This window comes from Sciurus carolinensis, chromosome 3 (genome assembly GCF_902686445.1).
Source record: "Sciurus carolinensis chromosome 3, mSciCar1.2, whole genome shotgun sequence".
Lineage (NCBI taxonomy): Eukaryota > Metazoa > Chordata > Mammalia > Rodentia > Sciuridae > Sciurus > Sciurus carolinensis.
This window is the reverse complement of record NC_062215.1, coordinates 5,267,836-5,285,583: the sequence shown is the minus strand read 5'-3', so window position 1 is coordinate 5,285,583 and position 17,748 is coordinate 5,267,836. Positions and strand designations below refer to the sequence as shown.

Genomic DNA, 17,748 nt, shown 5'->3' with positions numbered 1-17,748 from the left:
TAAATTAAACATTTATGTGGCATGCTTTATCTCTCAATAGTACAAAATCAATGAGGTTTTACTATATTTTTATTCTTTGATTACATTGCACAAAGTTCAAGACAAAACATTCCGATATTAGTAAAAATACTAGTATCAAATGTCAGATTTACTTTCAAAATAAAACTCGAGGTGCTGAATGAAAGTGACTCTGTGGGCCCACAATCTCCGCAAACCTGCTAAGACAGATCCCAGCTCTATAGCTGCATTACGTGGGTCAGTTCAGACAGCAGATACTGCCCACAAATGTTCATTTGTGAATACAGCATTTAAACATTAATTCTGAAATTCTTTTTTTTTTGTGTCTGGTGCTAGGAACTGAATCTAGGGCCTTCCACATGCTAAGCAAGTGTCCTCCACTGAGCTATATCCCCACCCCTTTTCATTATTATTTATTAAATTATGAGACAGGATCTCACTAGGATTCTCAGGCGAATAAACTTGCAATTCTCCTGCCTCAGCCTCCCCAGTAGCTGGGATTACAGGCATGTACAATGCCTGATAATTCTACATTTAACTGGTCAATATTAAGTTGTATAATTCATTTCTTAATTTTCTAGAATCTGAACTGTCAATATACTCAGTGAGTGACAGGGCAACTCTTCAATCGTAACACAATTATCAGTTAGTTCTCAGAAAGAAGATTAAGGTTTGGGTCAACAGACAGTATTTCTGCTGTAACCTGAAAGTCTCACATTACCAGCTCCCCTGGGATAGATTTTATGTCAGGTTCACAGACAGAAACTGTTTCCACTGAATTTTACCATATTCTCAGGAACTGTTTTAGAACTTTTTCACAAGGCAGGGGTCACTGATATAAATAGCCGACAAACTAAAAAACAAAAAGAATTGGCTGGCACAGTGCCCATGCCTATAATCCCAGTTACTTGGTAGGCTGAGGCAAGAGATTCATGTTTGAAGCCAATCTTTGCAATTTAGCAAGACCCTGTCTAAAAATAAAATAAAAAATGAAAAAGGTTGGGGATTTAGTTCAGTGTAGAGAGCCTCTGGGTTCAATACCCAGTATTAAAAAAGGAAAAAAATATATATCAAGTGACATTTTTTATATTAAGAAAAAAATTTCATTAACAGGTATATGTTTAACCTTTAAATATAGAATGATTGTGCAAATTAGATTTCAACTGGAAGAACAATTTAGGACTCGGAGAAAGCTCTTGAGGCATACAATAAAGTCAGACAAGAAGAAATACTTTATGGAAATTTCATTTATCCTTTAGTCATTGTTTCAATGATTATATTTTCTAAACAAAAATCAGAATACATGGTTTCTCTCAAAGGGTTTTTCTGTTATTTCTGGATCTAACAGGTAACCTAAGTGACATTTTCATTTATTTTTCTAATGCCAAACACAGTAACCTCCAAGTATTTTAATGGCTTATGCCAAGACGACAGAACACAAAATCTGGATTGTCCCAGGAAATATGGTTAATAAGGTCACCAAAACTACAGCAGTGCCACAGCTGAGGGTTCTCCTACATGTGCTCTACCAAGGAATGCTTTTTCCTCCCTTCTTCTCCTTTCTTTCAGAGGACAAGAGGGAGGGAGGAAAAAGACGCAACACCCTGACTGAGGCCCCAGCAGTGGCCAAAAGTAGAGATAAACTTTGCTATCTATTCCTTCCTAAGAAGCTGGGGACAAAATGAGTCATAGTCCTCTGAATGACAATTAGAAATCCCTAGAGTGGTGATGAATTCCCAACTAGTAAGACAAAGGGCCCACCATGGGCCTCTCGGAAGGAGGCCTCTTGGAAATGCTAATGTGCACCAGAAAGGAGCAACACATCCCAAAGGAGGGAAGCGCACAGGAAATGTGCCAAGCACACACTCCCTCACATTAAGTTTTATATTAGTTTCTTCCCCCAACCCGCTTCTTCAGTCCTACTTTTTTTTTTTTTTTTTTGCGGTGCTGGGGATTGAACCCAGGGCCTGTGCTTGCCAGGCAAGTGCTCTACCAATTGAGCTAGCTCCCCAGCCTTTCAGTCCTACTTTTTTAGCCAAGATCCTAGTAGGATAGGTCATTTAGCAGAAAAGCCTGGAAGGGTTCTGCCCCACTTAAAAAAGTACTTTTGCTTAAAGTAGCAAAATACACTTATATAGCCTGTGAGTTCAGTGATTAGCAATTAAAATTTGAAAATAATTAAGTACTTAGTAGATAAATTCTGCTAATTATCAAAAGTCGTGACCTAATGGGATCAGCAGCATTACAAATAGAAGTCACACTGCATTTCTTTAGTCTTTTTCTGAATGCTTGAGAAGTCTCTTTCAGTGTTAATTGCACTTAGAACGCATCTTTTTTTTCATTTAATCTCTGAAATCTGTTCATTTTTTCCTCCATTTATAGAAAGAGAAAAGGGGCCAATTTATCATTTGCTCTACAGCTATATGAATTTGATAGAGATTCCACGCAGATGTGCGCACTGCAAGGAAGGAGATGCACACGGCTGCTTTCTGGAGCCATTATAACTTGTCCTTCTCACACTTCAGAGCTTGGACTGCAGCGGCTTCAGGTGCTTGTGGTAAGACTCATGGACCTGCAGGGAAAGGAGAGGGAAGACACACTGTTAAAGAGCTTGCCAGATTGCCATGTAAAATAAACTACTTTTTTTTTTTTTTTTTTTTAAATATCTTTAGTTGTAGATGGACACAATATCTTTACTTTATTTATTTATTTATTTATTTATTTTCATGTGGTGCTGAGGATCAAACCCGGTGCCTCACTCATGCTAGGCAAATGCTCTACCACTGAGTTACAACCTCAGCCCAATAAACCTACTTTTAACTGAGAGGTTATCTGGTATCATTTGGATTCAGATTCAAAGTAGAGAGAGAGAAAGAAAAAAAAAAAAAAAAAAAAAGTCAAACTGAGCAAATATTGACACTGGTATTTCATGGCTTGAATCATTGCTTATTGGCTTAGGTATGGGCCTGGTACTGTGGTTGTTTTAGAGCTATGTATTGAAATGTTAATGGACAAACTATCTGAGGAGCTGGGTGTGATGTCACATGCCTATGGGCCTATTTACTTTGAAGACTGAGGCCAGAGGATTACTTAAACTCCTGAATTTCAGACCAGACTGTCCAACACAGTGAGACTCAGTCTCAAAACCCAAAAAAACCAAAAACCTGTAATCCCAGAAACTCAGAAGGCCAACACAGGAAGATTCCAAGTTCTTGGCAACTTAGCAAGATCCTGTCCCAAAATAAAATGTTCCATTAGTTATTAAATATGCAAGGAAATTAAAACCCTGATAACTGTGGGAATGAACCAATTCCTGTTGCCCAATAAAGTGGCCACAGTGCCTCTGGGCATTCCAGAGGCCTTTTCTACCTCATACTGAAAAGAACTTCAGTGGGCTGGGAGCATGTCTCAATGACACAGCACTTGCCTTGCTAGCATGTGCAGACCCAGGGTTCCATCTCTAGCACCACAAAAATAGTTTCTTACCTCTGTTTGATTCAGTGGGGATTTCTTTGCCCACTCAAACAAGTTTTCATAAACATTCCCATCATAGCGGCCAAGAACAGAGCCCAGCGTCATATCCTTAAAATCAAAAGCATCAACCAAAGCAACAGCATTGGGGCGAATTATAGTGAGCAACTCCATTATACGTTGGTTCACTTGGGTAATCTGAGTCCCTGTCATGATGTTCCCCTAAAGTAAACCAAAATAAATGAATAAAAATTTACATGTGGACTGAGGTTTATACACAAAAAACTGTACTAGATAACAATTATTTTTCTACTTAGAGAATTCTTACCTGAAGAAAATCCCCTGCCTTCTGACTGATTCCATACAGACAATATAAAAGACATAAATTCCTTAAGACAGCTTGGATGGATTTATCTTGAATTTTGTGGAGTTTTTCAGAAAACAGCTTAACTACCACATAGTGGCAATGTGCCTAAATAAAAAGAACACAAATGGTGTGTGGGGACCTTGGGGAAGCCCCAACATACAGTGACCAAGGCAATAAAGAAAAGTGGAGAGGGCAGAGGGAGGGGAGAGAACCACTACTGACCTCACTTGCACGAACAAGGTCAACAGAAGTTAGGTTCCATGCTACCTCCTTGCTTTTCCTGTGACTCATTTCATTCTGAAGATTTTTCGCAGCAATGTCGACTAGTCTGTTAAGAAATGAAGGAAAAGTGGAGAGCTGAGGAAATGATCAACAGTACCTGTGCCTTCTCTTGTCTATGCAGCCCATTCCCAGAGGCCCCCACAGCGGGGTCTTTCAACTCCCAAGGGTGAGCTCACCTGGCTGCACGAAGCTTGTACGCTTCTGTCAGGCTGTCTGGACTGTTGATATCCACCACAGTTGGCCAGACTGCCACCTGCTGTGGTTGGATGCGCTGACTGGGCAGGTCATTCAAGTAGGACACCATGCCACACACCAGCTCTCCCGAGTGCACATGGTCATAGCTTTTCATCAAGAACCTAAAAATCACCAGCACGTGTGCTTTTAGTAACCCCACTCCTGAAACAGACTACACCATGTGACAGGTGCTTCACACCTGCTAGACTGACCACAGATAAAAACAGTGAGTCAGGACATATGCCAAACTACACCTTTTACAAACAAATATACATGTACATGCGTGAGAAAGCATGGCAACAGGAGCCGGTGGGAAGGACTCAAACCAATATGAAACGTGGTGAATTCAGTTCTCACCTGGCCGTCTGGAGCATCATGACAGTGTTTTCTCCCTCGAAGGTGCAGGCTGGGGTGAAAGTGACATAAATATTTGGAATACCACTGCTATGAGAATAGCCATGACCACCACAAGCCATTCGACACTCTTCGATAGCAGCATTTGCCGTCCAGGTGGTGAAAGCTTTAAGCCCAGCAGTGAGGGCATGAAGCTGAGGGACAAGCACAGTCCGTCAGAACATCTGTGGTGCTAAGTGATTGTGTCCCAACAAGAAAACAGACACCCTTCTCTAATACGCTAGTCGCTGTCCAAATCAACTGAAGCTGCAATCAGCTCACTGGCCTGAATTAACACTCTTCATACTCACTTCTGAATGTTTGATTTAGCTAAGTCACCTCTTTTCATGTTCCCTTGATTGACAATTGACCAATCTGGTTCAATACTTATGATACTTAAAAACAAAACCCACCAAATTAAAATCATGTCTTTGTATCTGACCCATTTTTAATCAGTTAAAGTTCCAAGAATATGTCATTCTTTTTAGGAAATCCCAACATATAGTTTTTTTCGGGACATTTCCCAATAGGCAAATGTGAAACAGAAGGGCACCCACAAGTAAATGAGACTCAACATGTACCTCAGGCAGCTCACTCAGGTCCCCCTGGCCGATGCCCTCATTAATCCGATGGTAGGTTTCCTTCATGTATGCACCTACAAACTGGAAGGCATAGGCAGTGGCCAGGAGTGGAAAGAGTTTATACTGCTGGGTCTGAAAATCCAAAATCTGTGGTTCTGGTTCACTAAATTATATAGAAAAATAAAAAATAAAAAAATGCTTACACAGAAATTGCCATGTGCCAGGTTCTGGTCTAAGTACTCTGATACACTTATTTATTCACATAAAGACCCTGTAAAATAGCTGTTATTATCCTCATTTACACATAGGGAAACAGGATGACTCAGAGGTCACACAGCTAACTTGTGGCAACCCTCAACATAAATCTAGTTTCTTTGGCTCTTTAAGACCATGCCCCTTAGCCACTTTACCACCATAGATGGACAAAATCTTGTAGATGCAAAAGTTCCATCCATCCTAGTCTTTCCAGTACGACTAAGGAAGTCACACCTCATGAGCAACACACAAAACCAAAGCTAGATAACCTCACAAAAGGAAGGCGATGCCAACGAGGCCCAGAATTCCATGTGGTGATTCAGCTATATTTTGACCACAATCTTAAAGAAGACCAAATACATAAGAGAGAAATATTCTGTGTTAAGAATTAACAAAGGTCTGCTCTTACTGGACTCTTTAATTTCTGCAGCTCTGGGGCTCAAACCTAGGTTTCATATATGCTAGGCAAGTGCTCTACCACTGAGCTACACTCTCCAGCCCCAGTTTCTTTACTAAGGGAAGCAAGTTTAATGCTATTTCCATTATACACAACTCGTAACTGTTATCAGTAATTTTAATTTTCAAATGGAATTCAGTGTTTTGAACATTTCCTTCATGAACTTCAAGTAACATTATTCCTATTTACTTGGAAGGCTAAAAATAATAAGGCAGGACTGCAGATATAGCTCAGTGGTAAAGTCCGGCTTAAAACACTTGATGCCCTGGGTTAGAGATCCAGCACTGGTGTGAGGCAGTAGTAAGGTGGTTATTCTCATCTTTCCTCTTAGAACAAGGAAGTCTAGATACTAAGTAAAAGGCCTAGTACACTGCCACCCTATTTTTTTTTTTTTTTTTCACCTGGGGATCAGGTCCAAGGTCACATGCAAGGTCTTAATCAGTTGCCCAGGCTGGCCTTAAATTGCAATCCTCCTGCCTCAGCCTCCTGAGCAGCTGAGATTATAGCTATGGGTCACTGTGCCTGGCCACCCTAGCTAAGTTTTCACAGCTAATGCCTCTTCTCTACTTATATTCTGTCATTCTGATATCTCAAAAGAATCAAAGCCAGGCCACGAGTACTGCACCATCTCAGATGCCATCCTCACCCTGGCTTGATTTCAGACTGGTGCCTCACGGCGCTGTAGCGGATGGCAATGGTGCAGGCCTTGGACAGAGACCGAGCTGCTTCTCCCACAAGGAAGGACCTCACGAACACCATGGTCCCATAGGTCAGCTTGTCACTCAGGGGTTTCACATATGTGCCATCCGGTTTCACCTGGAAGAACAATAAAGGACTGATGTTTCCTTCTATGAGTTCAGTGGTAGTTTAGTGGTTCTCCAAGTGAGGTTCCTGGAATAGCAGCATCAGCAATGAGAGGAAACTTGGCTGAAACAGTAACCTCAGTTCCTACGCTGACTCAAGAATCAAGAAATTCTGGGGGCAAGGCCTGGTAATCTGGGTTTTAACCAGTCCTCCAGGACTGTTACCCCTGTCAACTTCTTCTGATTTCACTACCACAAAAGAAGCATCAGAAGTAAAAACATCTTTGCCTTATAAAAGCATGTTCTTCTAGCCCCATGGTTACCAATGGTTATCAATAGTCACTGTGACCCCACACTGGGCACCCTGGACCCTGTTTTCTATCTAAATATACCTGGGCATACTTCATCAGCATATTTTCTCTGGGAATGCGATAGTTGTCCATCTTCAGGTAGCCATTGTCCATCTCTTCATAACCAAATTTGGGGCCAATGTCTCCAACAGTAATACCTACAGCAGATGACAGAAAGACATGAGAGTCTTACGCTCTCAAATTCCTGGTGCAACTTCCTGCCTCCTGCTTAGTTGTGCCTTACACTTTTTGCAGAAGAAAGTGCTCAGTTTAATTTTTACCTTGATATCCAATGAACAATCCTTACCTGGCAAGGGCTTGTGGGTCCCAATTTCACGAATAGGTACAATGAAGGCATGTAATCCATAGCACTTCCCCTGAGTGAAAAGTTGGGCAAGAACTATAGCATGATTTGAAGTCTTCCCGACTGCATTATCAAAGAAAACAGGAGAAGACGGTGAGCAGGCAGATGCTCTTACATTTTTAAAAGGTGGAAACAACATAAGCCAGAGCCAAGTATGTCCAGAAAGCCTTTTCTCCTTTTTTCAAAAAATATTTTTATTAGTTGTTGATGGACTTTTATTTTATTTACTTATTTATATGTGGTGCTGACAATCGAATCCAGTTCCTCACACATGCTAGGCAAGTGCTCTACCACTGAGCCAAAACCCCAGCCTGCAGAAAGCCTTTCCTAAGACAGTCTTCCACCTAGTTTTCAGAAGGAAGTCACTTAAGTTCAGTTATTAAAATTTATTTTGGCAAAGCAATCATTCATTTAAAAAAATTTTAATGTCTATTCTACTTATTTCTCATGCATTTACATAAAGAAAAATTTAGGATAACCATCAGAAAGTTAATTTAAATTACTTATTTTCTCCCTTAAAGCAGCATTTTCCAAAATTGTAGCCAGCAGCAATATGTGGTATTCACATTTAAACTAATTATAATTATGGTCTAGGTTTGTAGCTCAGTGGTAGAACATGCACTGGATTCGATCCTTAGCATAACATAAGTAAAACGACGGTATTGTGTTAATTTTTAACTAAAAATGTAAAAAAATAATAATAATAATAATTCATTTTTATTAAATAAGTTTCAGTTCCCCAATTACCCATATTTCAACTACCCAACAGGTATATGTGGCCAGTGGCTACCACACTGAGAAGCAGAGATTAAAAAAACACTCCCACCACAGCATGACATCCTGTGGGGTAGGGTGGTCTCTGGCTAGCACATCCAGAAATATTCATCCTTCTGCAGTCTAGTTTTCTTCACATCAAAATGTAATGTCACATAGTAAAAACAATGTAATGATAAAATCCTTCAACCACTGATGCCATTTGAACTATACATCCCACGAAAATTCAGAATGGAAAATACTAAAACTAGTGGTTTGAGGGGCTAAAGCAGGAGGATCCCAAGTTTAAAGTCAACCTCAGCAACTTAGCAAGACCCTGTCTCAAAATTTATTTATATATTTTTTAAATTTTTTTTTAAGTTGGCAGTAGACCTTTATTTTATTTATTCATTCATTTATATGCCATGCTAAGGATCAACCCAGGGTCTCACCTGTGCCAGGCAAACACTCTACCACTGAGCCCACAACCCCAGCCCTCAAAATTTAAAGAAATAAAAAGGGTTGCTCCATTATATGTGATGTATCAAAGTGCATTCTACTGTCATGCATGACTAATTAGAACAAATTAAAAAAATAAAGAAAAACAGCTGGAGATGTGGCTCTGTGGTAAAGCATTCCTGGGTTTAATTCCCAATACAAAAAAAAAAGCTATGTACAATAAAAATTTAAAAACTACTCAACTGTTCAGTAAGATGAAACTAACAGATAATATTGTTACTGTAAAGGATGACTATGGAAAGTATGGTAATAAATGGGAACATATGATGAAAAACTAAGAAAAACAGCCTAAGACAGTAATTGTTTCTGTGCTAAGATGTATAAATATATATAATATGTACCACAGAGGAAGTTAAGAATAGTTTAAGACTATTTTTCTGTATTTCAAAAGAATATTCTCATATAAGGTCTACACTGCACATACAATCTCATTATAAATCTTCAAAATATCCAACGAATGCTAAAATATTCACTTACGCCCACCAGGCCACCACTTAATGGAGGTCACCGTAGGACTGTTGAGAATGAACTCTTGGGTTTGGGGGTCATATGTGGCAGTGGTTTCCAAGCCTCGAAGATGAGTTCCTGTGGAAATAAATTACATTTCCCTCAGATAAAATACGTGTAACAATACTGGTGCAGGGTAAAATTTCCTGCCCAGTTCACAGTTCTAGTATCTCGAAGAAAAGCAAAACCTAACAACCCCACATTTGTAGATGAGTACAAATAGTTGGTAAACAAGGTACTTAATTTTCCATAGGCTGAAAAGGTAGCATGCATGTTCCTTTTCTACATTTGATTTAGTGAATTTGTAACACTTCTTTAGACTGATCAAAAGAAAATGCAAAGGTAGCTTGGAACCATATTTTCCTAAGATTGCAATGTATGAACCTACCTGGCAAGTTTACTATCCTTTTAAACCCATCTCTGAGTTTCAACTGTGCCAATTTCAACTAGGTGTTCTGCGTTTACCATACCACTTCCACATCCGGGAACTTTGTACTACTGAAAATTAAAGATAATGAGTGATAGGAACAGACTTCAGCTAGTTTTTTTTTGTAAATTGATAATTTATTTCAGAATGACTGCTAGGATGGAAAATAAGAACTTAAAAAGGTATATTCACTGAGGAAAAAGACCTTCAAAAGTGACTTGAAGTCCTCGCTTGGGTCACGAGTGTTCCCAGTTTCATGTTTTACTGAAGAAAGAAGGGGACTTCTGTTTTAAAGCCTAGTACAAATATGCTAAAGTTCTTCAAAAATAACCATAGAAAAATGTCCCTGATGGCACTCTAATAAAACTCTACGGAAGCAAATGCTGAGGACCTTTTACCAAACTACTTGGATAATGCTAGATCTCACCGAACGCTTAAACTATGAAATATTTAGAAATTTCCAAGACAAATAACAGAAATGGCTAGTTTATATGTAATTCAGTCTTTCCCTGCAGGGGAGTCGAGAACCCAGGCACTTAAGAGTCTTTTCACCAAAGAGGCTTTTACAGAAATAAACAAAAAAATATACTGAACAGAACAAAGATAAAATGTTTTCAAATGCACAATGAACTGAATTATTCTGCTGTACCTCTTGTGAAAATCCTATAAAATACTACTTAGCACTGAGTAGTAAGAAGTAATTATAAGAGGCAATAAATTAGGTTTCCTGAAATCTCAGAGCAGGAAAAAAGTAGGAAGAACTAAAGGAATGGCAAACAGAGACACGGATTCAGGACAAATAAGAGGAACAGCTACTACCTTCAGCCCCATTTAGGTAATGAAACAAGGCTGATGGGGGTGAAGAAAAAAGAAAGGTGCTATATACAAAGTCTGAAGCCAATGGCCTGAAAATATGGCTTATCTTAACTTTTCTGGCTAAATCACCTTCAGAACTTTTCTGGATTTACTGACTCAAAATACAAATAATTTTAAGGCATAAAATGTTGCAAATTTTCATTATAGCAAGCTACTCATTTCCCTCAAGCAAACCAAAGAGCATACATACAGTTAAACATGTACTTCTGAGATCTGTCAAGGCACATGAGGGTATCAATAGTAATCAAACAAAAACAAAGAAAACACATGGGTTCAGATTCTATGTGTAAATTCTATACAACATGAATGAACTTGAAAAATCATTTGGTAAACAAGGCCTGATTTGTCATTCTTGACCTTCTGCATAGGAACCATAAAAAATTAATCATAAAAATCACAATAACATAACCTTTAATTTCCATGACCAAACCATTATCTATTCCCAAACCTGGCCTCTGCAGAAGGAGCTCATTTAAGCAGCCATCGTTGGCTCATACGCCCTTCCTAACACGGGATGGGCACTCCAGACCTGCCCAGCTGGCAGGTGCCCGCCCCACCCAGAAGGTAGACTGAATACACTGTACCATGACCCATCTCTGTCTGGGCGTAAGTGCCAGTGATCTCCAAATTCCAGGCAGGCATGAAGAAGCGCTCCTGCTGCTCCGCAGTGGCCTGGTGAAGCAAGGTGGGTAGGAACATGCCCAAGTGAAGATCCAAAGGCTCAGGTCGCCCTCGGTGCACAAAGCTTCGGAGAAATACCAAGGATGGGCATTTGACAGAAGCATCATCAGGTGTGAAAGAATCATCAATTTGAACAGAAAGAGTGAGGGAAGGAGAAAAAAAAAGAAAAACTTTGAGTAAGTATCAATCAGTAGTTGCACTTCATGTGGATGGGAGCACTGCTGCTTTCTGTATTACTTCATGACTTGCAGGCGATTGTCACCATTCCTAAGTTGGCAAGGAGGACAGCAGGGACAGCTGCCAATCCCCAAGTCCATGCAGCACAAAGCCACATATACAAGGCAGCACCCCAGCCCGGCAATTAAATCAAAGTTAGCAAAAAATTTGAAAAGATTGTATGGAATGGAGAATTTAGGTGGAATGAGATTACTCTGATGGGAGAGACAGGAGAACACTGCAGTTCTCTCAGAGTAACAATGAGAGTCCTTCCTAATCAAGTTTTTCCTAGATGCAATTTCAATAATGCTTCTAGGTTGGGGTATTTTGTTCACAAAACATTCACCACAGATCAATATTCCTCACTAACTGATCATTTCACTCAGATTAATCATGTCAAATATTCAGCCGTGCTCTACTGAAACAAATTAATACAAAAATTGACAGTGCTCTTCATCCCAATAATTTCAATAATCAAAAAGACATGCAATTTCTAGTGAAGACTCTAATAATCACAAATTGCAGAACCATGCATAACAAGCTGTCCATTATTATTATATAGGAATCATCACCAATGATTGTAAACACCTTGGTTTTAGTCTTAAATCCACTTTATGTGGTCATTCTGTTCCACTTAAAGTTTGTAGGCGTCTCAGACTTCTGCGTGACTTTATTTCTAAGAATAGGAAACAGTTCTATATGCCTCTGCGTACTTCATGTCACCAGCTTTCTGTTTTACCTTCAGCTCACAACGAATCAACTCTATAATGCACTTATTATTCTACTTAATTATCTTAGAAATGAGCTTACACAACGTTTCAGTTTTTAATTTCTCAGTTCTATCTAAGATAAGCAGGAAAATAATGAGGTCATGTTGCTTAGGCAAAGGCTGATCAATGACTTCTTGCAATCAAGTGGCTGTGCTTTTCGCTAACCCACCACATCAAAATCAAACAATGTGTGGCACACACCAATAATCCCAGAGATTTGGGAGGCTGAGGCAGAAGGATGGTAAGTTTGAGGCAAGCCTCAGCAACCTGTCAGATCCTGTCTCAAAAAATAAAAACAGCCTAAATATAGCTCAGGACTAAATCACCGCTGGGTTCAATCCCCAGTACAGGGAAAGGGCAATAAGCCGGGTAGGGGGAAAAAAAAAAAAAAAAAAAATTCAACTGAATTCTTATCTATTATGATCATTCATGAAACCCCAGAAAAAAGATAATTTACAAAAGTAACAAAATATTGAAAATTTACTAAGCAATTTGGTTCCTTGCACTGGCACTGAAACCTGGGAGCAGCCCTTTCAGCACTGTCATGGGAGGCTATTTTGTGTTACTAGAAATCAGTGATTCCTGGTGAAGGCAAGGCCACTAGAGAGCCCCCATCAGACTCAAGGGGTGGATCCGTGTGGTGTGCTACAGAGTAATACCGAACACTGAGGGCCACCATGGAATACAGGAAGCAGGGCAGGGGGTAAAACTACTACAATCAGAAATGGAAGAATGCTTTTGGTAAAAATTGTTTCTCATGAGTAAGAAAGTATGATTCAGAAGTGGATAAAACTTAGGAATGCTACAAGAAGAAAGAGACGGGTTATTTGACTTAAACCAAGTATTTGTTGTAAAAAGTTGATTTGATATGATAATGATTATATATTACTTTTAAAAAAAATTATTGTAAAATTAAAAAGCACCAGCTGGGCTTGGTGGTGCACTGCTGTAATCCCAGCTATTCAAGAGGCTGAAGGAGGAGGAGAGCAAGTTTGAGGCCAGTGTGGGCAACTTAGCGAGACCCTGTCTCAAAATAAAATTTTAAAAAAGGGTTGGGGGTGTAGCTCAGTGGTAGAGTGCTCATGCATGAGGCCTGAATTCAATCTCCAGTACTTTAAGAGAGGAGAAAACAAAACAAAACAAAACAAAACAAAACAAAAAAACCAAAGCATCAACATTATACCGAGAGAAGTGCTAGAGTCCGTTTATTTTATACCATAACACCAAACAGCCTTTCCAGGTCTCTCCTACAAGCTATCAGGATGGAAAACAATACTAGGGGAAAAATAGTTAGCTTAATACATAAGAAAAATAAAAATAAAAATAGCATCCCTATGGACAGTATGATTATAATTCTGAAATCAACAAAAATGACAAAACACCGGCAAATAATAAATCAACTGAGAAAAGCTTTAAGGCTATAAGCAGGGGGTAGGAAAAAAAAAAATCAGCTGAATTCTTATTCATTAGAATCATCCATGGTGGTTAACTCCAGAAAAGAGAAACAATTTATAAAAGTAACAAAATATTGAAAATTTGTTAAGCAACTTAACTCAGGATATTACAAGATTTATTTAAGAAAAAAATAGTACCTGCAAGTGCAGTGGCGCACACCTTTAATCCCAAGGGCTTGGGAGGCTGAGGCAGGAGATCAAAAGTTCAAAGCCAGCCTCAGCAACTAAGAAAGACCCTAAGAAATTTAGTGAGACCCTGTCTCAAAATAAAAAGGGCTGGGGATATGGCTTAGTGATTAAATACACCTGTGTTCAACCCCAGAACCAAAAAACAAAACAAAACAACAATAACAACAACAAAAACCCCACTAAATATGTGTTTTTTTTTTACTTAAATATATGTATTTTGATGTAACAATAGTAGCCTTATCCTATCAGATATAAAAAACATACTAAAAAACGAGTCAAAATTTATGATGTTTAAAGAAAAAAGGAAAGAAATGGTGTAATACATTTAAGGTTCCAGAAATAAATTAAAATTTTATACAACTCGAAATTGGGAAAGAGTCAATAGTTAATGAACATTAGAAATACAGAAACTGGGCTGGGGTTGTGGCTCAGTGGTAGAGTACTTGCCTAGCATGTGTAAGACACTGGGTTCGATTCTCAGCACTGCATATAAATAAATAAGCAAAATAAAGGTCCATCAACCACTTAAAATAAAATAAAATACTGGGCATGGTGGCACACATCTATAATCCTAGTAGCTCAGGAGGCTGAGACAGGAGGATTACACGAGTTCAAGGCCAGCTTCAGCAATTTAGTGAGACTGGTCTCAAAAGAAAAAGGACTGGGAATGTGCTCAGTGGTAAAGCACCTCTGGGTTCAATGCCCAGTACCCGCCCCAGAAAAATAACACAGAAAACTGTATAGGATTCATTCTCACTCCTTATCACACACAAGTCAAAGAGTTAACTACAACCAAACAAAAACAGTAAAAATAAATAGAAAATAACTATCCAAGTTATGAGAGGGAGAAAATTTATACCTACTCAGAGGAGAAAGTGTTGAATATACAAGGCCAAAATGTTTAACAAAATGCCAAGTAATGAAAAATAGTCAATTGACACAAAATTAATATAAGATCAATATGCAGATTCTATTTAATTATACTCAAAGGAGAAAAAACATTCTATACACAGAAAAGGTAAACAATAAATGAAAACATATAACAATATCCAGACTCAACAGCAATAGAAAAATCAAACCTTAACTCTTAGGGATCTATAAAAGCAGCAAAAAAGAAATTAAAGCGACCACATATGTTAATGGGTCTATGGAGATAGATACATTAAGAAGTTGCTAAATACATCGTAAATTTTGTTTTGTTTTGTTTTAGGAAAAGTCTCAAACTATGCATGCAATACAAACTAGAAAGTGTTCCTTCCCTTCAAAGCAGTAACGCATTTCTGAGAAAGATATTCCAAAGATAAACCCCAAAGAATACTTGTGTGTGTGTGTGTGTGTGTGTGTGTGTGTGTGTGTGTGTGTATATGGTGCTGGCAAGCAAACCCAGGACCTCATAAATGCTGGGCAGGCACTCTACCATTGAACTACATCCTAGCCTAGAATACAGATCACTGTAAACTTTACTAACAATAATAGTGGGGAAATTAGAATAACCCAAATACTCAAGGAACAAGTCTCATGGGAGAATCAACAAAAAGAAATTACTTGGGAAAAAGAGAACAGAAGACTATCTAGCATGGGGAGAGAAAGCAAAAGTGAAAAGGCAGGGAAAGATTAATGACTCAAACTCAAGTTCACTACCAGTCTTTAGTTTCAAAGGAAAAAAGGTGCTTTATTTAATATTTATGTACCAATAAGCCAGGATGGTGACATGCCCCTGTAATCTCAGCTACTTGGGAGGATGAAGGAGGATTGCAAGCTAGAGGCCAACCTGGCAACTTAGACCCTATCCCCAAATAAAATTAAAAGAACTGGGGATGTACCTCAGTGGCAGAGCACTTGCCTAGCATGTGCAAGGCCCTGGGTTTGATCCTCCCAATACAGGTTTAAAAAAAAAAAAAAAAAAAAGTCATAGAAGAAGTATTAACAGTGGCAATTTGCAGATACTGCATCATCTAAGACAAAAACTTTGTATGACATAAGCTTGACATTCCTAAAATAATAATAGAAAACAAGGCAAGAAGAATTCCCAATGAAGAAATCAATGAAGAACTAATATGCTAGTAGAATTTATTGGACATTATTACTCTATGTGGGTATATGATGAAACGACCAGTGTAATTCTCCACCATGTACAATCAGAAGAATGACAAGTTATGCTCCATTTATGTATGATGCATCAAAATGCACTCTACTCTCATGCATAACTAATCAGAACAAAAAAAAAAAAAAAAAAAAAAAGAACTAACATACTACCCATTTGTGGTCTAAAGAAATGTGTGGTCAGGATGGTAATGCTGAACCAGCTTCCGCAGGCTGTCCCTTCCACACCAGAACCCCAGGTAGGACAGCCCCCTTAGTTCTGGCCTCAGCCTTTGATTAAGGCTCATAATTCCAGAGCAAGTGTGTCAAGAGTTTCTTGGCAAGTTTTTAGAAGAGGGAAGACATGCTGTGGGGGAAGAGAGAAAGCTGGTAACGAGCTCTTTCTGCAAGTGACTAAACTGCCATCTCCTCGATGCTGACAAACTTTTTTTTTTCCCAGTACTGGGGATTGAGCCCAGGGTGCTCTTCCTAATCCTCAACCTCCTGAGAGGCAGGTCTGCATCACTATGCTATGCCTATTCTTTATGAGGTAATACTCTCACGTGATACAAAGTGACTGGCTTACTTGGAAGTGAACAGAAGTCAACATAAAACATCAATATAAATGAACAAAATTCTAGCAAGAAACAAAACTTAATTTCAAAACATTGTTCTCTAAAGTAAACTATAGAGATTAAGACAAAATCTGTTTAAACATAAGAAAATACACAAAGACATCTGAAAGCAATATGGGAAAGAAAATTTAGCAAATGTAAATAAAACAACATAGAATCTTAGCCCAATTTCTGTTCTTGAACCAGTAAAGTTCAAATCTTCATTTCTTCCTCCCTCTCTTTGAAATGCAGGGCAAATATACATTTACAATGCACTTTATAAATAAAGGCAGAAGTATTAAACCAATTAGAGAGACCCATTAGCCTCAGGATAGTTCACATCTTATGTTTCTTATGAAGGATGCTATTATGTCAAATAAATTCTAAAGTGATATATACAAAAACAAAAAAAGGGTCTGTACCACAAAGCTACTTCAAGATTATAAGCACTCATGCGTGCACGGAGACACTCACACACTCAGAGGAAGACTGTATAAAGAATGTTAGTTTCTTTACTCCCTCAGGAAATCTCTCTTCAGGCTTCTAATTTCAGAACTGGTATCCTAACACTTAAATGTCTTGAGTTTAGTAAGGAGCTTGTAAAGTAAACTGAATCTGCAGTCCCTGTAGAGATATTATGATGGATAACACTTTCCTTAAGCCAATTCATAAATCAAAGAGCAGCCAATTAAACACAAAATAAGTTTTCCTGATTCTTACAACCCTTCCTCCTTCCCTTCCATTTTCACAGTGAGATGAGACTGAGCAAGTTCAAATTCAAAACACTCAAACCTGCTAATGACTTTATCTATGAAATGAAATCTATTTCCCATTAAGATCACAAGCAAAGCTTACTGAAAGTAGTCAGGCATTTTAGGTACACTTTAACCAAGAATTTCTGGCAATACAGAGTCCATGGACATGTATGGAAAAAATGTATATAAAGACTGTTGGAGTCAGATGAAGAGAACCATGAACTTTTTCCTAACTGCATGGCTGTTAGTGGCCAATGGAAGAGGAAGACATTTACCTGCCATTATCCCGTACCCATTAAAATACACATCTCTAATTTTGTTAAAGCAGAG

The 17,748-nt window shown here is 38.6% G+C and overlaps 1 protein-coding gene across 3 annotated transcripts in view; it reads right to left on the bottom strand.

Annotated features, from left to right (window-relative positions):
- Positions 1 to 51: 51 nt before the first annotated feature.
- The window catches only part of Acox1 (acyl-CoA oxidase 1), a 24,799-nt gene continuing 7,102 nt past the window's right edge, over positions 52 to 17,748 (bottom strand). For 2 of the 3 annotated variants that reach the window (XM_047546086.1, XM_047546088.1), the window contains exons 3-14: positions 11,242 to 11,402; positions 9,325 to 9,432; positions 7,519 to 7,638; positions 7,254 to 7,369; positions 6,705 to 6,874; positions 5,347 to 5,509; positions 4,730 to 4,920; positions 4,315 to 4,494; positions 4,079 to 4,184; positions 3,818 to 3,961; positions 3,505 to 3,711; positions 52 to 2,590 (exon numbers count right to left, since the gene is read on the bottom strand). In XM_047546086.1, coding sequence (XP_047402042.1) covers positions 2,540 to 2,590; positions 3,505 to 3,711; positions 3,818 to 3,961; positions 4,079 to 4,184; positions 4,315 to 4,494; positions 4,730 to 4,920; positions 5,347 to 5,509; positions 6,705 to 6,874; positions 7,254 to 7,369; positions 7,519 to 7,638; positions 9,325 to 9,432; positions 11,242 to 11,402 — 1,717 coding nt within the window. In that variant the 3' untranslated portion in view covers positions 52 to 2,539. The remainder of the gene's footprint in view (positions 2,591 to 3,504; positions 3,712 to 3,817; positions 3,962 to 4,078; positions 4,185 to 4,314; positions 4,495 to 4,729; positions 4,921 to 5,346; positions 5,510 to 6,704; positions 6,875 to 7,253; positions 7,370 to 7,518; positions 7,639 to 9,324; positions 9,433 to 11,241; positions 11,403 to 17,748) is intronic. The other variant, XM_047546087.1, reaches the window with a different exon arrangement.